This window comes from Saimiri boliviensis, chromosome 7 (genome assembly GCF_048565385.1).
Source record: "Saimiri boliviensis isolate mSaiBol1 chromosome 7, mSaiBol1.pri, whole genome shotgun sequence".
NCBI classification, from domain to species: Eukaryota; Metazoa; Chordata; class Mammalia; order Primates; family Cebidae; genus Saimiri; species Saimiri boliviensis.
Window position 1 is genome coordinate 52,309,369 of NC_133455.1, and position 26,532 is coordinate 52,335,900.

Here is a 26,532-nt window from a genome sequence, read left to right on the forward strand (position 1 = left end):
AAATATATATCAAGAGTTACAAATATCATAAACTGTGATGTTAATATAATATAATTTTCCTCCCTACTTCCCAAATCTTGTCTTTCCCCATCATAATCCCCTTTACCCACTCAGACTTTATGATTATGGATAAGAAGTGATAAATTGCTATCCCTGGCATGACTGCATTTAAATAACTATATTTGAAGATCATTTTATGGAAAAGTTTACAAAGCACTGGAACTCTGCTGTCAATACCTGACAGTGTACCCACTGGAAATCATCAAAGGCTTCATTTCAAAACATACTGGGAAAAAACATCAACCATTTGCAGATAAAATCATTTCCATAAAAACATGAACAACCTATTTTTTGGATCTGTTCAGAATTGTTTGTGAGACTAAATATCATATGACATCATTAAAAACAAAAAGGAGGCCAGGCGCGGTGGCTCATGCCTGTAATCCCAGCACTTTGGGAGGCCGAGGCAGACGGATCACGAGGTCAAGAGATCAAGACCGTCCTGGCCAACATGGTGAAACGCTGTCTCTATTAAAAAATACAAAAAATTAGCTGGACATGGTGGCATGTGCCTGTAGTCCCAGCTACTTGGGAGGCTGAGTCAGAAGAATTGCTTGAAATGGGAGGCGGAGGTTGCAGTGAGCTGAGATTGCACCACTGCACTCCAGCCTGGCGCCTGGTGACAAATTGAGACTGTCTCAAAAAAAAAAAAAAAAAAAAGAAAAGAAAAGAAAAAAGGCAGGGGAATAGTTCCAAGATCCACAAGTATGAGTTGGCACAAATCATAACTGCTGCAGTATATTGACTAAAACATTTGTTGACTCCAAAGCCATTGTGCCCTATTTGAATATTATACTCAGATGGTACCATTCAGTATTTGTGTGTGGACACATTTATGTATGAAATGATAGAGGAAGATTCTTCAGCTCTTAGTAGCTTTATCTTCTCAAGAAGTCATTTTTTCCTTCCTTTATTTGGAAGAGGGTGGCTTTTACACTACCAGGAACCACCTCATGCTGATGCTGTTGTATTTCAGCCTTCACAGACTACGTCCAGGGTCCCAAGTCATTAGACTAGTAATCTGGTTTAGGTTACTTCTTAATGGATTGACAGTCACCTGTATATGTTTTTTTTTTTTTTAATCTCTCCAGAGATTGAATATCCACTTTTCTTGTTTCTTGTTCCTCTTCTTTTCTTGATATACTTTTTGGTAATTCTTTTTCTTCTCCATATGTTTCCTAAACTGATTCTTAGATTTTCAGGCAACTGACACATATTATAACAGGAGTTGAAGACTTTTGCAGCTACCTCGTGAAATACACACATGTGTGCACATGCACACAATCCTATATCCCATGCCTCACTAATACTCATGATTTATGATTCTCTGGATTGCATTATTCTATACTTTATAACCGCTTCAGCTATATTTAATTAATTATACCATACAGAAGGCAATGCAACAGTGGGCATTACATTCTTTTATTTGCTATGCCTATCCTACTTAGTTTTATCAATTCAGCAGTAAAATGCATGACAACATTTCTTGGTACTCTGTTTTTTCTTTTTTAAATTAGCACTATCTTTAAAACTTTTTTTTACTTTGGTTGATTTGCTGAAGATTTTAATAAATTACCAATTTGAAAAATTTACAAAGAATTTATATGTACCCAAAATGTGTGCCTTCTAACTCTATAAATGTTTTAGAAATTTATATTGAATAGGATGATTTATCATCTGCCTTATAGTGGCTGGGCTTGCTCAGAGGTCTGGGATCAGCTAGCAGATTAGTTGTAAACTGGTCTAGAATGGCTATATTAGTTTCCTGTTTCTGCTGTAACAAATTATCTCACACTTAATGAAATGTTATTCAAAGAGTTAAGAGCAACAAGCCTTTTGGAACTTAAACAAATTTACAAGCAAAAAACAACCCCATCAAAAGGCGGGCAAAGGACATAATAGACACTTTCCAAAAGAAGACACACATGTGGGCTACAAAGATATGAAAAAATGCTCAACATGACTAATCATTAAAGAAATACAAATCAAAACCACAATAGGATACTATCTCACAGCAGTCAGAATTTTTGGCTGTTATTAAAAAGTGAAAAAATAACAGATGCTAGTGAGGTTGCAGAGAAAAGGAAATGCTTATACACTGCTGGTGGGAATATAAATTAGTTCAGTCACTGTAGAAAGCATTGTGGTGATTTCTCAAATAACTTAAAACAGAATTACCATTTGACCCAGCAAGCCCCTTATTGGTTATAAACCCAAAAGAATACAAATCATTCTGCCATAAAGACTCATGCATGCATATGTTCACTGTAGCACTGTTTACAATAGCAAAGACATGGAATTAACCTAAAGGCTCATCAATGGTAGACTGGATAAAGAAAATATGATACCTATACACCACGGAATACTACATAGCTATAAAAAAGCAAGATCATACCCTTTGTAGCAATATGGACGGAGCTGGAGGCCATTATCCTAAACAATCTAATGCAAGAACAGAAAACCAAGTACCACATATTCTCATTTGAGAGTGAAGTAACGAGACTACGTGGACACGAAGAGGGAAATAACAGACATTGGGGCCTATTTGAGAGTAGAGGGTAGGAGGAGGGAGAGGATCAAAAAACTATCTATTGGGTACTATACCTATTAACTGAGTGATAAAAATAATCTGTACAGCAATCCCCATGATACACAGTTTACCTGTGTAACAAACCTGCACATGTACTCCTGAACCTAAAGTAAAAGTAAAAAACAAAAAACAAAAAAACTCAAGCCCTTTGCAAATTGCTAATATCAGGAAGTTGGCAAATAGATTTATTTTTAAATTTAGTTATTTATCTAATTGATTTTCAGTGAACTGGCTTTAGAACATTGGATTTTTGTCATATTGACTTGCTTCCCTTTCAAATGAATTATGTCATTTGAATTTTGCAGTAATTCTGATTAATTATTCTGCAGTAATTCTGAAAAATTGTTCTTTCTGTAGTGGCAAGTGGGTGGAATGCATTTTTAGGGTTTTGTTTGTTTGTTTTTTGTTTTTTAACACAAACGATGCTAACCACTGTGAATCATATCAAGAGGCATTTGTCCCAATTTGGTGATGTGAAATTTGATTACTTGACTAAAGTGACATTTGCTAGATATTTTCATTGTTACTTTTTTTTTCTTTGTAATTCATAGCAATCTATGTGGGATACACTTTGAGAATGTGTCAGTATCCTGTATCTTAGATTTTTACCTAATGGTTTTAGCATTCATTGATGATTTTTGCTTGAATCGATTATTAAATTGGTTTACTAATTCTAACGTTTATTAGCTGACACTCTTCTGTAAAGACATTTCCTCCCACCTCCTTTCTTTAGTATCACTTTGGACACGTGGATTCTTTTTTTTTTTTTTTAAATATATATACATATATAATTTACTGTTACCATTATCCTTTGCTCAAATCATTCCAGATTTGGCTTTAAGACAGCTCTTGTATCTTTCTGACTCATCTCCATCAGTCTTTAAGCTCTTTTCTCTTTTATGACATACAGAAAAAAAAATGCTCTGGGCTCATCTTGTGCTCCTTATGGCCCAATTTAAGAATCATTAATTTCTTTAAGAAGACTGAGTGTGGACTGGTATTTAGAAACAAAAATCTAAAACTAAATGTTTTCATTGCTACTAAGCTATGGTTACTTCCAGGCCCTTGCAGAGGTCAGAGATGAGTTTGTATTGATATGAACTCTATTTTAAATGAAACAACACACATTTTTTCTCTATTTGTTATTTGTATCTTGTTTTTCATTCAGTGAGAAAACTGGTTTCCCAAACATTAATATCTTTACTCATTTACTTTATCATGCCATTTGAAACTCATAGTATCTTCTTTTACTTTGTCTCTGAGTTATGCTGTAACCATGGATTGTGAGAATTTTTCTCTGCCATTGTTGTTGATCTATGTGATTTGTTTGAAGGGTAATTATACAGGTTTGGATGAAAGATGTCATTGTTGAGAGGGGACACGGAACACTTTAACACTAGCTTTCAAAGTTTTTAAGCTCCAAAAAACCCATGTCTCTTCAATTTATATTTCGTTATTGGCCAGAGCAACACCTAATTGGCCACATCCAATATCAAAGGATGAAAGAAGTGCACATTTACCACATGGCTGGGAGGATAACTGAAATAGCACTGATGACCACCACATTAGTCTTTATTCTTTTTTTTTTAATTAAAAAAATAAATATTTAAAGCTAAAGTCCACAAGACTTGGTAATCCAGTGCACATGGGGGATAAAGGAGAAAAAGGAATAAAAGCTGATCCCCAGTCCTCTGGCTTGGACTACTGGGCAATTGCATGCTGGTGCAGTTCACACAAGAAACACATGAAAGGGTCTACCGTTGGGAGAAAAGTAATAAGGACATTTGACTGATAATATGCAGCAATGGCTCTGTTCCTGGCACTGTTCTAGATGCAATGGATAGATAGATAAATAAGCTGATGGATAGATCATAGCAACTCTGTGAGATAGAGTCTATACATTGCCCAGTTTACTGATGAGGAAACAGAGTCCCAGGGAGTTAGGTAAGTTGCTCAGTCACACAGTCAGTAAGCACACAGTCCCCCAACCATTATATTCAGCATCCTACTTGTATTGAGTTTGAGTGGATTTATCAGCTAGTGGATTCATAGGTCTGGAATTAATAGAGGCCTGGATTAGAAAAATTGTTGCATAAGAGAACATAAGGTTACATATCAGAATTAAGAACATTACTTGATTCAATTGATCCTTGGAGACCAAACGCTCTTTCTCCAGAATAAAAAATGTGAAATGGAGCAGATTAATGTTGGAGCTCTTCCCAAAGGATTTTCTGTTTAATTACAACGAGGACAACAATACCACAACATTTCACCTACAGCAGTTCCCCACTCTGCAAGTATGGTGTGGGCTCAGGTAAACAGATCCCAATCTCAAGGTTCTCTTACAATTAGTTCTGTGCCTTTGGAAAAGTTGCTTTAGCAGTGTGAGACTCAGTTTTTCATCTATTAAATGAAGATTTAAAAACTGCTTTTACACTTATGATGATTATATGATATAACATAGACACTGGACTAGGCACTATATTTTAAAACTGTTCTTGACTATGCTATTGCTCTACATGATGAATATGTTATAAAAAGGCTATAATTGTCTTATTTTACATTAATTGAATTATAATGCAGTTGTAATAGAACATAGAGTAAAAAGAGGAGAGAGAACAGTCTTCAGTCAGCCTTCCATTTTTGGCACCTATCCAAGAGCCTTAACACCAGAAAGGAGGGTGTTGGGGAGAATGGGGAAGTATGTGTGAATACCTTAACTCTTACACTCACATATCCAGGGCATTTAAAATCCTTTGTGTTAAAAAACTGGATACGTATTCCACCCACTTACCACCACAAAAAGAACTTAGAGCCATGAGGCCTGTACTAACTTGTACCACAGCATTTTATTTGAACTCTTGTGGTAACATCAACCTTTCACGTAGGAAGAGCAAGCAAGATTTGTTCAAGAGAAAAAGCAAGAGATTCTGCAGTAGCTTCTTAAGTGCTTTTAAAGCAAACATTTGAATCACAGCAACAGAAGCTCACTTTTTTAAAGTAAGGGTTTTCATTTTAGCTTTCATTGTATGTTTATTCACCAGCATGCTAGAATTACAAAATTTTCAAGTTCTTATTTAAATGCTCGATTAGTACCAGTGATATAAGAATAGAGACTTTTACAAAATAGAATAAATTCCTTGGTATACTAAGCTTTGACAACTGAAAAGAATTTTGTTACAATGTACTAGCATTTTCTCCATTTGAAATGGGAAGCACATGGGGAAAAAACGGGAAAGTAGAAGAACTGGAAAAACAAAAGTTGGAAAGGATTTATTCATTATGATGAATAAATCTTAGCGCAACGACTACAGCCAGTCTGAATCATTCTTCCTTTGCATAAACATTCTAGAGTTGTAATAATGGTTCCCACCCCCAATACCAGCTTGAAGGAAACAGAAAAGAAATTAATTTCTATAAAGTATTGAGCTTGTGGACAGTTTCCCATAATACCTAAACACAGGTTAACAGAGTGAATTCATGCAATACTTTTTAGCAGTTTGAAAAGCAATGTGTTTTATAACATTGAAATCAATTATATGGGTTTATATGGGCCTCCACTATTAATAAGCTTTGAATAAACTATATATTTTTAAAATGTTTAAGTTCTATTATGGATATATAATAGTTACACATATTTATGGGGTACAAATGATATTTAGATACAAAGATATGTATAATGATCAAATCAAAGTTATTAGGGTATCCACCACTTCAAGCATTTATCATTTTTTTTTTTTTGAGTTAGGAGAAGTAAGGTCTATTGTTTGGAGGCTTAATAGGGCAACTATATTTAACAATAATTTCTTGTATATTTTAAAATAACTGAAGAGTAGAATTGAAATAAACTACACTTTGAAGTAACAATACTTGCTACTAGTTGGGCAACTAAAAGTCTTGAGTTCTTGAACAAATTTTCATTGTCTGAAACCATAGGTTTCAACATATGAAACCTGACAATTACAGGTAGAAGGGCTTTCTGCCTTCCAGACCACGAGGAAGCAGGAGAACTTAGCCCAAGAGAAACAGAAAATGGGCAGGAGCCTGTGTGTAATTGATCCTTTTAGGGCTGACTTTCAGTTAATGAATTATTCCCATTAATGTGAAGCAACAGTAGTAACAGCCGCAGATCACAGGCCCAGGAGAGGAACCATCCAAATCTCCTCTCTGCAAAGTGATTGGAACTAAACCATTGATCCTTCCAAATGAGTGAACATGCAGGGGTTCTTAGATTTATCAAAGGGAGGATTATGCTACAGGGAGAAAATAAAGGTCATTCTTGAGCTGTTTAATTTTAATTATAATTTTTAAATGTTTTCTATACCAACCTTGTATTGCAGGTTATACCGTAAATGCCTCATCAACCTCTCATTTTCATTAAACCATTTTCAGTAGAACAGCCAACTGCCATTACTTCTCGGTTTGCTTTCTTATGACTGCTGCCACTTCCATCCCCCAAATCTTATCAGGGAATCAGTGGCTATGGCTTTATTCTTTATGGGTTGTATTTCGGGAGCTCCTTTATCTGAAGGTCTGAAAGCCCTACCAGAAAAATATCCTTATATACTTTCTACAGAAAAGGAAAAGAGCAGTGGTGAAGCACTTAAAATATCAAACAGTGGGTATAAATCAGTCAGTACCTCATCCCCTTTTTGCTGATGTAAAGTCCATATCCATGGCAACAGGGATTAGAAATAGCAACCTATGAAAAACACTGAGTTTATTGGAGCACATGGAAGTTTTAGTTTGGTTTTCAGCCAAATCTTGAAAAAACAAATCTTTGACTAATACCTAAATGCTATTTTTATCACTTTTGAGAAGTAATGTTTAAATTATGGATTAAGGGGAAATCATTTTTTTCAACTTAATAAAGATAATCAAAAACATCATAAGCTAATATTTTGGGTAGTGAACGTTAAAAGGCTCTCCTTGTTTGAACTCCCAATCTTCTATCTCTACTCTGCCTAATGTAGGTGTTTGACAACAAAATAATGTCAATTATCTGCCCTGATTTGTAGATTTAGTTGCACATCAAACTCTGGTTTTTTAATTGATATCTCTCTCCAACAAGACATTTCCAGACGTTTTTTATTCACGGACAAAAGAAGTTTGCCTTAGATATGAAGAGAGGCCTAATGATAATTTATTCTGCAAATTAGATGCTTCCCTATGTTTGACTATTAAGCTCCTTCTTTAATAAGCAGTAAATTGGAAAGCTCAAGGATACAGCTTCAAAGGCAGTATGGTATACTGGAGGAAGAAAGGATCTGTAATCAGGAAGATGTCAGAGTGATGTGACTGGAACCCATTAGGGGCTGACATCTCTCCCCACCCATCATCATTTCCATCTTCATTTACTCATCCTTCAAGGCCTCAGTCAAAACCCATCTCTTCTATGAAGCCCTCCAGGTTTACACTTTACAGTCTATCCTCATCATTTACAGATTCAGTATGTACAAATTCACTTAGCAGCTAACATTTATTTGTAACCCCATAATCAATACTCACTATGCTTCTTAGGTTATTCACAGAAATGTGCACACTGGCACATTGCCAGCTGAAGTCAAACAAGGCAGCATTGCCTTCTTGTTTTAGCTCACATATTATGAACAAGTACCCTTTTTGTGATCTATGTAATGGCATGTTGTTTGCATGTGTGTCCTTTTGTTGGTGATTCTGTTGTTTAAAGGAACCCAAGGAGCAGTACAGAAGTGCTATCTAATGATCCTAACCACAAGGAAGCTGTGATGTGCCTTACAGGGAAAATATGTGTTCAATAAACTCCAGACATGAGTTGCAGTGCTGCTGGCTATGAGTGCAACATTAATGAATCTACAATGTATACTAAATATGGTGTCTTTAAACAGAAACACACATAGAACAAGATTATTAATTGATCAGTTGACAAAAATGTCATAACCAGAGAATGACAGAAACCTAACCCTGTATTTCCCCTAGGAGCAATGCTTAATTGCTAAAGCGATTAGCTTCAGTATTCCCTAATTCATTGATTCTGTCTACTTTGTACAACAGAACTACTGAGAATAACAAGAATCAACCGTGGCTTACACTTAGATTGTTCTCATTTAAAACTTGCCTCCACTTCCTAATTAGTCCCTTATTAGGCATAGCTTTATATTCTAACTGTTGATGTTACACTGCCTAGCTCTATATTATGTGCTTTTTATTTTTATTTTTTTAAAACAGAGTCTCACTCTGTCACCCAGGCTGGAGTGCAATGGCGCCATCTGGGTTCACTGCAACCTCCACCTCCCAAGTTCAAGCAATTCTCCTGCCTCAGCCTCCCGAGTAGCTGGGATTACAGGCAGCCAGCACCATACTCAGCTAATTTTTGTATTTTTAGGATAGATGTGATTTCGCCATGTTGACCAGACTGGTCTCGAACTCCTGACCTCAAGTGATCTGCTCACCTTGCCCTCCCAAAGTGCTAGGATTACAGGCATGAGCTGTACACCCAGCCTGTTATGTGCTTTTTAAATAAAAAATAAAATAATAATAATAACAGCTCTTGGTGTTTGAGCTCCCACTATGTCAGGGTACTGAGAGCTTTATAAACATGTCATTTGTGGCTGATTCATCTCCCAAATTAAATGGCAAGCTCCTTTTCTTCAGGGACCTCATCATTTTTTAATGCATAATATTGTCTAGCACAGAGGCAGGCCCATAAAACTTGCTGAAAAATTGCAGTGGTTTTGTTGGTTTCATTCTTGTCACACATTTCATTAGGTCAGTATTTCTAAAAAGTGACATTATCCAAGTACATTTTCCATCATGGTTAATGATTAAACTGATCATCGTATTTCTCATCCCTATTACGTATTGACCACTTACAATTTTTAAAGTGTTTAGTGCTTTATATACAGAATTTCATTTTAATCATTAAAACCACACTATTAAAATCTGATACACAGAAAGTTTAAGTAGCTCTCTAAAGTCATAGCTCCTGACTGATAAAACTGGAATTGAATGCAGAGGTCCTTACTCATTTCAAGTAAGGACCCTCTTAAAAAGGTTTCTTAAATTTCCTGTAAAAAGACCATTTATAATAATAATTAAAACTTAAAGTACTTACTCTTGGCCAAGTGCTATCTAAGCAACTTTCATAGATCAATTTATTTAATCTTCACAACAGCTTACAAAATCGATAGTATTACTATCTTCCTTTTAAAGGTAAAGACCCTGAACCCTGAAAAATTTAAGTTTGCTCAAAGTCACACAGCTAGACAGTAAATAGCAAAGCCAGGATTCAAACACAAAGTATTCTGTCTCCAGAATCTGGCCCTTAACTTTTTCACAACACTGCTTTCAACCCATGGATATACTTTCTGAATCTGTTACCATATAATGACAAAAATCAGCTCTAAATTTATTAAATATATCAGGTAAATTTACATCTCATTAACCATAAAAGCAACCATATATGTTTGAAATATAGGAGTAAGTGAATATGAGAGAGTTGTTTATTCTACAGTCTATGATTGGCAGACCTGTGATTAAACATGGTTTGGGTCCCTCTACCATTGGGAGAGGTGTGCATCCAACTGAACACAACCTCTCAGCAACAGATCTGCTGGCCATGGTTATCGCCACTTTCACAATTCTGAGGTTAGACATGCCCAAACTGTACTTAACTCCATCATTTACTGCTATTGGATGCTAGGCAACTAGCTCACCTTCTGAAGTCTCATTTTTCCATCTCTCTCTTCAAAATGACATAATACTATCCAGCTCATAGACTTATGAGAAATAAGATAATATATATAAAGAACCTAGCACAATTAATAGTAAACAAACAATAAACATAGGTTCTGACCCCAAGAAACACTTACTCCTCCTCCACCAGATTATGGCACTTGGAGATCAAGATTAACTCAAATCAAAGAGAAGCTCACCCTTCGAACCCTGAGATTTGAACTGCTAGCTGCTGACATACTTCCACAAAAACAGCTCCTGTCCAACTAGAGAAAGAAAGCACTACCCAGAAAACCAGGACAAATAAACCAATGAAGTAGCATATTGTGGTGGTTAACCATCTAATTTTGGAATTGAAACAGCTGAGTTTTCATCTAAGCCATGATTCTAGCTGCTTTATGGCCTTCTGTAAATTACATAATTCATCTAATCCTTGTGTTGTTTTTCTTTTTTTGTCTGTAAAACAGAGTTCGTGTCATGATTATCAAGCTAATATTTCTACAATCCTGGGACATAGTCGGTGGTCATGTTGAGTAAGCGGGGCTGTATGTCTGCCATTGTCTGTATTCTGTCCACTTTCACCTTGAACAGGGAGCTAGGTTCCCCCTTTGCACCTACAACTACCGCATGCACCTGAATCCCCCATCCTCTCAGGACTGTTGGATGATAGGATGTTCACAGGTGATCTATGCTTGATGAAAGCAGTACTCTGTGTCCCTTCCCCATCTGTTTCCAGTCTTCAGCTGCCATGAGAATTCCTTCTTCCCCTTCCTATATTTATAATTCCACTTCCTTTACACTTCCCTCTCTCCAGCTTCTTCTGCATGCCTCCATTCCCTTCCCCCAGGCTCCAGTCTAATGTTTGGACAAGAAATTATGATCTTGCAAAGAGGCAGCAAAATCTTTGTGTCACTTAGGCTAGACATTTTTTTGAGCATTTGTTTCGGCTTCCAATGTATATTAAGGGTATTCCTGGGGTACCAATAACAGAGTAAAAATAAATCAACAGAAAACAAACAGATATATCCCTGCCTCCCACGCATATATATAGCTGTAGGGTAAATGCATCTAATAACAATAACTTAAGCATATCCTGAGCATACCTTGTATGTTTAAGCATACTTTGTATGGCAGATGCACCTGAATGTGTTTTAAGCTAAGGAATTCAGGAGTAGCCAATCCAGAGATTCATTATTTGTCTATGAGGAACATCTGAGCCCCAGCCCACCCTGTAAACACCAGCAATTCGAGGCCAGAGTTTTGGGTTGACTTAAGGTTGTCAGGTGAAGGTTAGGGAAAGGCTACCACCACTAGACTCTCTCCACTGTATGGAAGTCTCCAATAAAATCCCATGACTCATGTACTGGCTCTGGGTCTCTTCTGTCTGTTGAACCTAGTGCCATCTCCACTGGAGTCAATAGGATTTTGGCATGATGATATCCAATCACATATATTCTATAAGAGCCTGCTACATGCCAGCTGCAATTCTAAATGCTGGAATATAGTCCCCACCCTCAAAGAGCTTATATTATTATTTTTTTCCTTTTTCCTTTTTTTTTTTTTTTTTTTTAAGCGATAAGGTATTACTCTGTTCATTCCGGCTGGAGTGCAGTTGTATAATCATAGCTCACTGCAGCCTCAAACTTCTAGGCACAAGTGATTCTCCTGCCTCAGCCTTCTGTAGCTAGGACTAATGGCATGTTCCATCACACCCAGCTAATTAAAAAAAAAATGTAGAGACAGGTTCTGGTGATATTGCCCAGACTTGTTTTGAACTCCTGGCCTCAAGCAATCCTCCTGTGTCGGCCTCCCAAAGTGTTAGGATTACAAGCATGAACCACCAAACCCACCAAGTCACCAACCCCACGAATAGGCAATAAACAGGAAAACAATTTAATGCATTTATTTACCCGTTGGTTGTTCCTCATTCCTCTTCCCTACCAAAATAAATAATGTAACATGTAGATAACATACAAGTTACTTCTATAGAGATAATATGACCATTTCCCCCAACAAAAAAATAACAGCTAATACTTTTACAGTGCTAACTACAGTACTCAGCACTGTTTTAAGTACTTTATATGCATTAATTTAGTATTCACAGTGACTCTCTGAAGTAGGTATTATTCTTCACAACTTACATATGAGTAAACTGTAGAGAGTTTATAAGACTTGCCCATGGGATTAATAGATCATGTTCCCCAGTTCCTGATACTGGCTAGATACTCTTCCCCTGGATTTGTGTTGATCTGCTCCAACTGAGATACCACATCTGGCAAAGCAGCAGCAATTGGAGCTACTTCTTGGTTGGGTTTGCAGGAATTCAGAGTCATCTTCCAGAATCCATCTGATTTTTGTAGGGTGCAGACTCATGATTTAAATGAAGACATGATGGAGATGAAGATCTCTGCATCTTTTAGGTCTTTAAGAATGGTTTTAATCTCTGCCATCCTCTCTCCCCGTGATTCTACAATATTATTTTATATTTGCTATTTGGCCAGGGTGGAGGGGTGATTTCATAGGCTTCCATATGGACTTCCTCAAATCAAGGATCAATGTGTGCCTTCTGCCAATTTTCAAGCATGTACAATCCAGTTATACATTTAACTATCAGAGAAATGACTAGCAAATGAGTTTGTGGATATAGTGGATTCATTGTGAACTGAATCTGAGTGACAGTTGCATTTATTATCTGCTCCCTATATACTCCACTCCAACAGGGAGCCCAGGATAATTCTTCAGGTCCATAAGTATCAACGTCAACTCAGATCTATATTTAATAATCCAGTAACCTTCAAAATGTTTGGAGTATTCTTCTATTACCAGTGTAGGGTTATTACCCAAATACGTGGTCTTAGGTCTTTTCAGGGATAAATTGGAAGAAATTTTACTGGATACAATTGCTATAGGGTATAGAATCCATTCTTGTGAAAGACCCAGACTCTCCTTCAGTCAAGGGGTTGCAGATATGCAAATTGGGTCAGATTCGGAAATTGACTTTTTATTGGGGCAGTTTTTCTCTGTCTTTAGACCATTTATCCTTGATTGTATAGATTGGGGAATACTCTTGTTGGATGTCTACCTGTCTTTCCCCTAAGGATGTCCTATCCTATTAGTCATCTCCATAGTTCTTCATGAGCCTGGATCTCATTATTGCCATTCCAAAATCTTATTGCTCATTATGGTAATTAATCCTGTCTTGCATCTGGCAGTTAAATGATACCACCTGGCCTCTATTAGTTTGGCGTTTTCTTATGCCAACTGCTATCAGTGAGATAGAACAGCCTCTCCTATGGTCAGCATCTCCTGGAGTAAAGAAGAGAACCACCAGTGAGCTTCTCAGTGGCATGGGCGCCCCACTCACTAGCACATTTCTCATCCCATTTGTAAACATAAAGATGCTTCTGCAGAAAAATGTCAGCTGGTGTGTTTTCCAGACCTATTCAGTATCATTCCCTATAATATGCTTATTTATCCAAGCCTTTTGATCTCTACTTCATATTCTGCCATGGCAGTTCCAACGTTTCTACTTCACTTAGTGTTGACCACTGCTTTTTCTAAGAAAACAGTGTTTGACATAATCTCCCTGGATTCTTGCCAAGGCATAAAATCCAGTATCACAGAATGGTACTACTCTCATATAATAAAACCTTAAATGTTCTTTCCCAGCCTTTCTAGATTTATGCAGTATTCATGATCATGTGACTAGTATTTCTCTCTTTTCGTACGTAGCTCTTTTCCTCCCTTAGCAGGTCCAGTACTTTCCCAGCTGCATTATCTTTTAAGTTGATTCTAGTTATCAGTTTGGAGGTCAGGAGGGAGGTGAGAATTGACCAGGGGAGGGGAAGGGAGCGTAACATATTACATGGGCAGAAATTTCTGCATCATCTTCTAGTTGGGCAGGGGACAAAAGTCAGGGGGAAAGATAACAGCTTCTAACAAGGAAAAGTGAGTCACTTCCCCAGGACCACAGGGTTCAAGATGATCTGGGCTTTAAAGAATTTCAAGTGCTTCCGCTTGTCTCAGAGTCTCATTCCTTCCCAACCAGAGCCCTAACTCTGGCATCACAGATTTGCTGGAGGAAGGTTATTATGGAAATGTAGATTGTAACCAGACTACCACTGGCCTTGCAGATGACAGTACAAAATTTTGACTCAGTTCTAAGAGCAATAGGAAACTGTCAAATGATTTTATTTGGGGAGGGAGGGAGGTTGTTTTTATTTTTATTTCATTTTTACATATTTAGGGAGTACAAGTGCTGATTTCTTACATGCATACATTGCATCATGATGAAGACTTGGCTTTTAGTGTAACTATCACCTGAACAGTGAGCATTGTACTCAATAAGTACTCTTTCAATCCTCACCCTCTTCCCACCCTCCTACCCTTCGTATTCTCTAATGTCTGTTACTATACTCTGTATGTTCATGTGTAACCATTATCTAGCTCCCACTTATAAGTGAGAATATGTGGTATTTTTCTGTTTCTGAGTTGTTTCACTTAAAATAATAGCTTCCAGTTCCATCTATATAGTTGCAAAAGATAGGACTTTATTCTTTTCTTAAATGGCTGAGTAGTATTCCATTGTATATATTTATGACATTTTCTTTATCCAGTCATCCACTAATAGACACTTGAGTTGATTCCTTATCTTTGCTATTGTGAACAGTGCTGTGATAAGCATTATGAGTGCAGATATCTTTTTTATATAATGATTTCTTTCCCTTTTGGTATATCACCAGTAGCAGGATTGCTGGATTGAATGATAGTTCTCCTTTTCATTCTTTGAGAACTCTCCATACTGTTTTCCATAAAGATTATACTAATTTACATTCCCACCAACAGTATACAAGCATTAGCTCTCACCACAGCCTCACCAACATCTGGCTGGTTTTAGATATTTTAATAATAAAAAATTAAAAACCTGACGAGTGTAAAATTATCTCATTGTGGTTTTCATTTCCATTTCTCTAATTAATGATGTTGAGTATTCTTTCATATGATTGTTGGCTCTGTGTATGCCTTCTGAAAACTGTTAATGTCCTTTGCCCACTTTTTAATGGGTTTGCTTTTTCTTTTTTGAATTGATCCTTGTAGATTCTGCATATTAGCTCTTTGTCAGATACATAGTTTGCAAATATTTTTTCTCATTCTGTAGGTTGTCTGCTTACTCTATTAATTGTTTCTTTTGCTGTGCAGATGCTTTTTAGTTTAAGTCCCATTTGTCTATTTTTGTTTTTGTCATGTTTACTTCTAAGAACTTGGTCATAAATTCTTTGCCTAAGCCAAAGTCCAGAAGAATTTTTCCTTGGTTTTCCTCTAGTATTTTTATGGTTTCAGGTTTTTACGCTTAGGTCTTAATCCATCTTGAGTTGATCTTTATATATGGTAAGAAGTATGCGTGAGACCAGTTTCATCCTCCTGCATATGGCAATTCAATTTTTCTAGCACCATTTATTGAAAAGGGGGTCCTTTCCACAGTGTATATTCTTGTTGACTTTTCAAAGTTGAGTTGGCTAGAGATATGTGTCTTTATTTCTGGGTCCTCTATTCTGTTCTACTGATCTGTATTTCTATTTTTATTCCAGTATCTGCTATCCTGGTTACTATAGCTTTGTAGTGTAATTTGAAGCCAGGAAATGTGATGCCTCCAGTTTTGTTCTTTTTGCTTAGGATTGGTTAGGCTATTCAGGCTCTTTTTTTTTTTTTTTTTTTTTTTTTTTAAAAAGACATTTATTCAGCGTCACGATCAGACTATTACATTTAGCAATCAACAGCATGGATGCAAAAAAAAAAAAAAAAGAAAAAAAGATAAAGAAAAAAATCTACATTAAAACCCTTTGTTGGAATGCTTTACACTTTCCACAGAACAGAAACTAAAATAACCTGTTATACAATTAGTCACAAATACAGTCCTCGAGTTTTTTGCCCATACACATGAGTATTTGTCTAAATCATGTCTTCTTTGTAGCAGCTAGGCCCTGCCACCACTGTGCTTGGCTGAGTTCACAAATCTGTTGTAACCTGTAGCTTCCCTGTCACTTCTCTGGCTCTCCTCTCCTGCTAAGCTTTGTTTCCTAATTAAAATCTTCTGCCACTGCCATAGCTACTGCTGCTACTGGAACCGCCATAGCCACCTTGGTTTCGTGGTTTGGCAAAGTATTGGCCGCCACCACCATAGGGGCCAGAGCTTCTGCCTCCAAAGTTTCCTCCCTTCATGGGTCCAAAATTTGAAGACTGATTGTTGTAACTGCCAAAATCATTGTAGCTTCCACCACCTCCAAAATTGCCTCCATCATTACCAAATCCGTTATAGCCATCCCCACTGCCACCATATCCACCACCACCACGGCTGCCACCAAAGCCACCACGACCACTGAAGTTTCCTCCACGACCAAAGTTGTCATTCCCACCGAAACCACCTCCACGACCACCACCAAAGTTTCCAGAACCACTTCGACCTCTTTGGCTGGATGAAGCACTAGCCATCTCTTGCTTTGACAGAGCTTTCCTAACTTCACAGTTGTGTCCATTCACAGTATGGTATTTCTGAATGACAATCTTATCCACGGAGTCATGGTCATCAAAGGTTACAAAGGCACTTTTTTTATGCTATGTGAATTGTTTTTTCTAATTCTGTGGAAAAAATGGCATTGGTATTTTGATGAAAATTGCATTGAATCTATAGATTTCTTTTGGAAATATGGTCATGTTAGCAATATTGATTCCATATTGATTCTTCCAATCCATAAGCATGGGATGTTTTTCCATTGGTTTGTGTCATCTACAATTTCTTTCATCAGTGTTTTGCAGAGTTCCTTGTAGAGATCTTTTACCTTCCTACATGCTTTTATTTATTTATTGTAGCTATTGTAATGGGATTTCCTTCTTGATTTGGTCCTTGGCTAGATTGTGATTGACATACAGAAGCACTACTCATTTCTGTATGTTAATTTTATATTCCAAAACTTTACTGAATTCATTTATCAAATCTAAGTTTTTTGGTGGAATCTTTCGGGTTTTCTAGATCTAAGATTATATCAGTGAACAGAGATAATTTGACATCCTCTTATCAATTTGCATGCCTTTTTTTTTTCTCTCTTGTCTGATTGCTCTGGCTAAGACTTCTAGTACTATGTTGAATAGGAGTGGTGTAAGCACTCTTGTCTTGTTTTAGTTCTTGGAATGATTTCAACTTTTCCCCATTAAATATGATGTTGGCTGTGAGTTTGTCACATACGGCCTTTGTTATTTTGAGGTATGTTCCTTATACGCCTACTTTGTTGAGAATTTTTATCATGAAGGGATGCTGAATTTCATTGAGGGCTTTTTTTGTATCTATTGATATAACCATATGGTTTTTAAAATTCTGTTTGTAACATATCAAGTTATTGGTTTGCATATATCAAACCATTCTTACATCCCTGGGATAAATTTCATCTGATTATGGTGTATTATCTTTTTGCTGTGCTAGTATTTTGTTGAGGATTTTTGCATCTATGTTTGCCAGGGATATTAGTCTATAATTTTCTCTTTTTGAAAACCATTGAATAGTTTTAAACAAGAAATAGGAGTGAATCCTTTTAACTAGGGCTACAGTATGAGTAATACATTGGAGAGAGCCAGAGTAACTGAAGGCAGAGCAATTAAGAAATCCTAACATAAATCCAGGATGTAGGTGAGGCCAGCTTAAGCTAGGGTAGTGACATTAATATATAGAAAAAAAATAAACACTTTTAAGAGATATTTAGTAGGTAAGATTTACAAGACTTGATGAGGACTGGTTATAGAAAGTAAGGGAAGAGAAGTAAGCCAAGAATGATGCCGAGATTTCTGACTTGCCTAACTTGAACTCAGCTCTGGTCCAAGTGGACCTAATAGACATCTACAGAACTCTCCACCCCAAATCAACAGAATATACATTCTTCTCAGCATACATTCTAAAACTGACCACATGATTGGAAATAAAACACTCCTCAGCAAATGCAAAAGAATGGAAATCATAACAAATAGTCTCTCAGACCACAGTGCAATCAAATTAGAACTCAGGATTAACAAACACACTGAAAACTGCACAACCACATGGAAACTGAACAACGTGCTCCTGAATGACTACTGGGTAAATAATGAAATTAAAACCCAAATAAATACATTCTTTGAAACCAGTGAGAACAAAGACACAATGTACCAGAATCTCTGGGACTCAGTTAAAGCAGTGTTTAGAGGGAAATTTATACATGCCCATAGGAGAAGGCAAGAAAGATCTAATATTGACACCCTAACATCACAATTAAAAGAACTAGAGAAGCAAGAGCAAACAAATTCAACAGTTAGCAGAAGACAAGAAATAACTAAGATCAGAGCAGAACTGAAGAAGATAGAGACATGTAAAAATGTTCCAAAAAATCAGTCAATCCAGGGCTAGTTTTTTGAAAAGATTAACAAACTAGATAGATCATTACCAGACTAACAAAGAAAATAAATAAAAATCAAGTAGACACAATAAATAATGATAAAGGGAGTATCACCACTGATCCCACAGAAATGCAAACTACCGTCAGAGAATACTATAAACACCTCTATGAAAATAAACTAAAAAATCTAGAAGAAATTGATAAATTCCTGGACACATACACTTTCCCAAGATGAAACCAGGAAGAAGTCAAATCCCTAAATAGACCAATAACAAGTTCTGAAATTGAGACAGTAATTAACAGCCTACCAACCCAAAGAAAGCCCAGGACAAGATGAATTGACAGCCAAATTCTACCAGAGGTACAAAGAGGAGCTGGTACCATTCCTTCTGAAACATTCCAAACAATATAATAAAAGGGACTCCTCTCTAACTCATTTTATGAGGCCAACATCATCCTTATACCAAAATCTGGCAGAGACACAACAAAAAAAGAAAATTTCAGGTCAATATCCTGATGAACATCAATGCAAAAATCCTCAATAAAATCCTGGCAAACCAAATCCAGCAGCAAATTAAAAAGCTTACCCACCACAATCAAGTCAGCTTCATCACTGGGATGAAAGGCTGGTTCAATATATGTAAATCAATAAATGTAATCCATCACATAAACAGAACCAATGACAAAAAAATTGATTATCTCAATAGATGTAGAAAAAACTTTCAATTAAATTCACACCCCTTCATGCTAAAAACTCTCAATAAAATAGATATTGATGGACTATATCTCAAAATAAGAAGAGCTATTTATGACAAACTAACAGCCAATATCATACTCATGGACAAAAACTGGAAGCATTCACTTTGAAAACCAACACATGACAAGAATGCCCTTTCTCACCACTCCTATTCGACATAGTATTGGAAGTTCTGGTCAGGGCAATCAGGCAAAAGAAATAAATAAAGGGTATTAAAATAGGAAGAGAGGAAGTCAAATTGTCTCTGTTCACAGATGACATGACTGCATATTTAGAAAACCCTATCATCTCAGACCAAAATCTCCTTAAGCTGATAAGCAACTTTAGCAAAGTCTCAGGATACAAAATCAATGTGCATTTCTATACACCTATAATAGACAAATAGAGAACCAAATCATGAGTGAACTTTCATTTGCAATTGCTGCAAGAGAATAAAATACCTAGGAATACAACTTACAAGGGATGTGAAGGACCTCTTCAAGGAGAACTACAAACCACTACTCAAGGAAATCAGAGAGGACACAAACAAATGGAAAAGCATTCCATGCTCATGAATAGGAAGAATCAATATCATGAAAATGGCCATACTCCCCAAAGTAATTTATAGATTCAGTGCTATCCCCATCAAGCTGCCACTGACTTTCTTCAGAGAATTAGAAAAAACTACTTTAAATTTCATATGGAACCAAAAATCGCCTGTATAGCAAAGACAATCCTAAACAAAAAGAACGAAGCTGGAGGCATTATGCTATGTGACTTCAAACTATACTACAAGTCTACAGTAACCAAAACAGCATGGTACTTTTACCAAAACAGATATATTGACCAATGGAACAGAACAGAGGCCTCAGAAATAACAATCAATGGAGAAAGGATTCCCTATTTAATAAATGATGCTGGGAAAACTGGTTAGCCATATGTATAAAACTGAAACTGGACCCCTTCATTATACATTACACAAAAATTAACTCAAGATGGGTTAAAGGCTTAAACATAAGACCTAAAACCATAAAAACCCTAGAAGAACGCCTAGGTCAGGGGTCCCCAAACTACGGCCCGCGGGCCGCATGCGGCCCCCTGAGGCCATTTATCCAGCCCCTGCTGCACTTCAGGAAGGGGAACCTCTTTCATTGGTGGTCAGTGAGAGGAGCACAATATGTGGCGGTAGCACAAAGCACAGCAGTGCTCATGTACAGTACTACTTCCGGTGATGCGGGATGCACGTGTCATGGCTCCAGAAGCACGTCATATGACGCACATCCGGTCTGCAGCTGCGGCGCCCCACATCACCGGAAGCAGTGCGAAATAACAGCAGAAGTAGGAAGAAAGGCAAAGGACTATAACCATTACTACACAGTACGATGGCCCCCATACTCTCCCAAATGTACAACAACATAATGGCCCCTATAACCTCCCTTTGCCCAAAAGTCTCCCCCCACATTACTATACACCATGTTTCCCCTATTATAAGACCCTGTCTTATATTAATTTTACCCCCAAAAGACGGGGGCTGTCTTATTTTTAGGAGGTGTCTTATAATAGGGGAAACATGCAGCAGTGGGCTTCCCACAGAAGAGGCCCACCACTGCTGCAGATGTCCAGGACGCTGTATATACAGTATCACAGGCTGATCACCGCCATCCCTGTATACAGCACTGGAGGCGGTGCTGGGCCTGTGACACTGTATACCGCTGTCTGGGATAGTGGAGGCAGCAGCGCTGGCTGTGAAGGGTGTCACACCTTGCATAGTCAGGCCCTCCAATGGTCTGACAGTGAACTGGTCTGACAGAGAACAGGGACAGTGAACTGGCCCCCTGTGTAAAAAGTTTGGGGACCCCTGACCTAGGTAATACCATTCAGGACATAGGCATAGGCAAAGACTTCATGACTAAAACATCAAAAGCAATGTCAACAAAAGCTGAAATTGACAATTGGGATCTAACTAAACTAAAGAATCCTTCTGCACAGCAAAAGAAACTATCATCAGAGTGAACAGGCAACCTACAGAATGGGAGAAAAATTTTGCAATCTATCCATCTAACAAAGGGCTAATATCTAGAATCTACAAGGAACTTAAACAAATTTACAAGGAAAAAAACATCAAAAAGTAGGCAAAGGACATGAACAGACACTTCTCAAAAGAAGACATTTATGTGGCCAACAAAAATATGAAAAAAAGCTTATCCTCACTGGTTATTAGAGAAATGCAAATCAAAACCACAGTGAGATACCACCTCATGCTAGTTAGAATGGCGATCATTAAAAAGGCAGGAGACAACAGATGCTGGAGAGGATGTGGAGAAATAGATATGCTTTTACACTGTTGGTGGGAGTGTAAATTAGTTCAACCATTGTGGAAGACAGTGTGGCAATTCCTCAAGGATCTAGAACCAGAAATATCATTTGACCCAGCAATCCCATTACTGGGTATATGCTCAAAGGATTATAAATCATTCTACTATAAAGGCGCATGCATCCTATGTTTATTGCAGCACTGTCCACAATAGCAAAGACTTGGAACCAACTGAAATGCTCATCAATGATACACTGGATAAAGAAACTGTGGCACATATGCACCATGGAATACTGTGTAGCCATATATAAGAATGAGTTCATGTCCATTGCAGGGTCATGGATGAAGCTGGAAACCATCATCCTCAGCAAACTAATGCAGGAACAGAAAACCAAACACTGCATGTCTCAATCATAAGTGGGAGCTGAACAATGAGAACACATGGACACAGGGAGGGGAACACCACACACTGAGTCCTCTCAGGGGCTGGGGTCTTGTGGAGGGATAGCATTAGGAGAAATACCTAATGTCGATGACCAGGCGATGGATGCAGCACACAACCACCATAGCATATGTATATCTGTGTAACAAACCTGCATGTTCTGCACATGTATCCTGCAACTTAAAGTATAATTTAAGAAAAAAAAAGTAAGAACAAAAAGAAAACTCATACAAACTAGAAATAGGGGGGAACTTCCTGAATTTGATAAAGAGCATGTAATACACACGAATATACGTTATATTTAAGGTTGATAAATGAATAAAAATTAGTATTCTCAGTAACTGTAAATTTAATAATTGGAAGATATTAATGACTTTTTATGCTTTATTTGCAATGACATTTTCAGTAGTTCAATATAAACATTAATATGTGGAGGCATTATTGTTTAAGCTAGTAACTGTATGAGAAGTTCATATTGAGAAGGCGGTTATTAATGGAACATAAAAAAATATTTTACTTGTACATAGCAGTCTGATCAGCAAACTATTTTAGGAAACTTCTCCTTCTATAGTCACATAAACAGGCTCAGTAGTCAGGTTGCCCAGGTTCAAATTTCAGCTGTGCCATTCACTGGTCATGCAACTTCAGGTGGGCTACTCTACTTATTTAACTGCAAAATGGGTGTAATAGTACCTAATCACAAAGTTATTGTGAGGATTAGATTAGAAAACCCAGATAGAGCAACTAACATGGTGTGTGTCATTTGGCAGGAACCCAATAAATGTTAGCTACTGTCATAGTACTATTGACAGCGACATTGATCATTGATATCAAAGTTACTACTCATTTGTTTTGTTGTATGTGGAACTTTACTTTTTTGAGACAGGGTCTTTCACTCTATTGCACAGGCTGGAGAACAGTGGTGCGACCACAGCTCACTGTAGCCTTGACCTCCCAGGCTCAATTGATCTCTGACCTCAGCCTCCTAAAGTGCTAGGATTACAGGTATGAGTCACTGCACCTGTCCTGTATGTGGAACTTTTTTTATTAGATGTTATTAGAAATACTTCTCTTAATGGTAATGTCCATATAGCAATAAACTCTTTAAAATAAAAATTAAAAGCCTAATTTTCTGATCAAATTTCCATTTTTCCAGTTTTCCCACTTAGGTGAGTAATGTACAATGATTTTAATGGAAAATCAAGACATTAACATCTTGCTGAGTATTTGAAAGACAGTGCTAAAAATTCATTTTTCTGAGTAAATTTGAGTTTACTCTTAGTTTACTGTAGAAATGCAACAACATAGATCAAAATTGAACGAGATAAATCAGAACTTTAATATGTTTTTAAATTTTTAAGCATTACAGTGTTTGTGCTGCTGTGATATATCTATCATCTCCTTTTTATTGTTATTTATTGGTTTTTGTTTTTTGTGTGTGTGATTTTATTTTATTTTATTTTATTGTTTTGTTTTGTTTTGTTTTGTTTTGAGACAATCTCCCTCTGTCACTCTGGCTAGAATGCAATGGTGTGATCTCAGCTCACAGCAACCTCCACTTCCCAGGCTCAGGTGATCTTCCTGCCTCAGCCTCCCAGTAGCTGGGACTAAGGCATGCCCCCCCAGTCACGCCCAGCTAATTTTTGTATTTTTTGTAGAGACAAGGTTTCACCATGTTTCCCAGGCTGCTCTCAAACTCCTGGGGTCAAGTGATCTGCCCACCTTGGCCTCCTAAAGTGCTGGGATTACTGGTGTGAGCCACTGTGCCCAGGCTCAGCTCATTTTTAAATTATCACAGTATTATATCATTAGTTAAAAGTAATTCCTATGGGTGAGTTGTGGTGTCCCTCACCTGTAATCCCAGCTCTTTGGGAGGCTGAGGCAAGAGGATTGCTTGAAGCAATTTGAAGTATTTGAAACCAGTCTGGCCAACTTAGTGAGAACCAATCCCTATAAAAATAAAAAGTAAATAAAAAATTTTTAAAAATTAGTATGATTTAGAAAATTACATTATTTATAAGGTGTAAATAATGTTCCATATAGCATTGTTTCCCAGAAATCCATTTAACACATTTTTTTTGTTCTTTAAGGATTCATTCTTTACCTGTCTCCTATCTTCATGACCATCAAATACGTTTTCATTCGAATTTTACTACTGTTAGTTTAACGAATATCTACAGTCTCTGAGGGGAAAATTTCATACTGTAAATCATTGTTTCTCAAACTGCTCTTTGGAAATTTTTCAGGGATCTGAAAGTTCTCTATGGATTCTTTTTTAGTGTCATATGTTTACTCGTGTAAAATAATATAATTTAAAAAGAGACTTGGGCTTATTTGAATGATCTTATAACTGAATACTACCACTCAGATTTTCTGCCTGGGTTTGTGCATATATTTATGATTACACTGTCAGCAAGGAGTACTGCTTTGTCATTGCCTGATGAGAAAGAAATGGAAATGTACTGAATACCAAAATGATGAATCTGGGCCAAGTAAAGACAAAAATGGCATCATGGCAGGTTGTACAAAGATTTCCTTATTATCCAACCTTTTAAAAAGTGGTAAAATTGAGCCATTATAAGATTTTATAGGTACATCAAACCCAAATAAGTCTATACTATAATAGAATCCATAACAGCAATAATTTCCTTTCAGCCACATATATATTACATTAAATAAATGTCCCTAGTTTACATTTTATTGGTTTGTAGTTTTGTACATTTGTGTTCATTTTATGGTCATATAGCAAACATAAGCATTGGAAGTTTAAAACTAACTTAATATTTATAGATATTTGAACAATACCATAATAAAAAGTCAAAACTGAGCAGTCTTTAGAACTTTTTTTGAAATGCTATTATAAAACATTCTAATTTCTATAGCTGCATACTTTTTCATTATTTCATTTGGATTGGATTTTAAAACGTCTTCTTAAACCTATTTTTTATACTGCTTATTATATGTCAAGCACTGTTCTAATTGCTTTTCGTGTATTAATTTGTTTATTTATCACAATACCATCCTTGGACGGAAGTTAATACCATTGTGTAGATGAAGAATCTGAACTACTGTAAAAATAAGTATTCTCAGCAAATTGACACAAGAACAGAAAACCAAACACCACATGTTCTCTCTCATAGGTGGGTGTTGAACAATGAGAACACATGGACACAGCAAGAGGAACATCACACACCAGGGCCTGTCAGAGGGTGGGGGGTTAGAAGAGGAATAGTAGGGGGTCGGGGAATAAGAGAGGGATAGCATTAGGAGAAATACCAAATGTAGATGATGGGCTGATGGATGCAGCAAACCACCATGGCACATGTGTACCTATATAACAAACCTGCATGTTCTGCACATGTACCCCAGAACTTAAAGTATAATAATAATAAATAAATAAAATAAAAATAAAATAAGTAACAACAACAAAAAAGAATAAGCCTGCCCAAGGTAGGTCAACCAACAAGTAAATGGCAGAGTACACATTCAAATCCAGGTATTCTGTCTCCAGGGCACATATGCTTAACCTCTAAAGTATACTGCCCCTATCATTTATGTGACATTTATGACCTATAATTCCCCTGAAGTTATTCAAATACTGAAAATGACTTTCTCAAAATCTTATCCTTTGTGGTATTTAAGGTAAAAGAATGTTTGATTGTTCCTTTAAAAAGTCCATTAATCTGTACCCCAAAACCTAAAATGCAATTAAAAAAAAAAAGTCCATTAGTCTTACTTTTCACAAATGATTTTTCCCCAGCTTCCTAACATTTCCTAAAATTGGTCCCTGGAAGTAAAAGTACTGCTTCTTTTTGTAATGACCGTTTATTTGAGTATTTCCTTGCTCCAACAATGTCTACCCATTGTGTTCTCGGATGTTACCCAAACTACTTTGAAAACAAACATAATTTTAAGGGGATTTAAGAGTCAATCATATTAACAGTTTAATTAAAAGTGGGATAGAATGGAGGGAAAGTGTAAGCACTAAGTATATTAGATACCTAATGTGTTACAGCTCTTTCAGAATTTGTCTAGCAGGCTTTCCAGTTTTTGCCCTCCAAAAAAGATACCTAATAAATACACACTTTCATAAATTTTCATTGGTTTGGAGTAATTTATGGTGACAAGTAAATTCAAAATCATTACAGTGAAGACTGGCAGAGGCATGTAGCTAATATGGCAACTGGGTCAGGATCACATTAGGAAATGGAAATCACACCCAAATTAGGCATTTTCTCTTAATCAAGGGATTCCTTCCAAGGG

The 26,532-nt window shown here is 36.8% G+C and overlaps 2 protein-coding genes and 1 pseudogene across 4 annotated transcripts in view; 1 reads left to right on the forward strand and 2 right to left on the reverse strand.

Annotated features, from left to right (window-relative positions):
* Positions 1–26,532, reverse strand: part of OTOGL (otogelin like) — a 346,243-nt gene that overhangs the window by 282,909 nt on the left and 36,802 nt on the right. The gene's annotated exons all lie outside the window — the stretch shown is intronic.
* Positions 16,094–20,764, reverse strand: LOC101042894 (heterogeneous nuclear ribonucleoprotein A1-like). Its single transcript, XM_003927898.4, has 2 exons — positions 20,729–20,764; positions 16,094–16,975 (listed from the first exon to the last, which is right to left on the reverse strand). The coding sequence occupies exons 1-2, from the start codon at positions 20,762–20,764 to the stop codon at positions 16,445–16,447; spliced, it is 567 nt and encodes a 188-aa protein (XP_003927947.3). The 3' UTR covers positions 16,094–16,444.
* Positions 26,274–26,327, forward strand: LOC120365174 (U7 small nuclear RNA; annotated as a pseudogene).

Bases quoted from the DNA above. Each gene is read 5' to 3' on its own strand.
- LOC101042894 (XM_003927898.4), bottom strand. From the start codon at position 20,764: ATGACACGTGCATCCCGCATCACCGGAAGTAGTACT. The intron at 16,976-20,728 runs GTACATGAGCAC...CAATTCACATAG, and splicing joins GCATCACCGGAAGTAGTACT to CATAAAAAAAGTGCCTTTGT.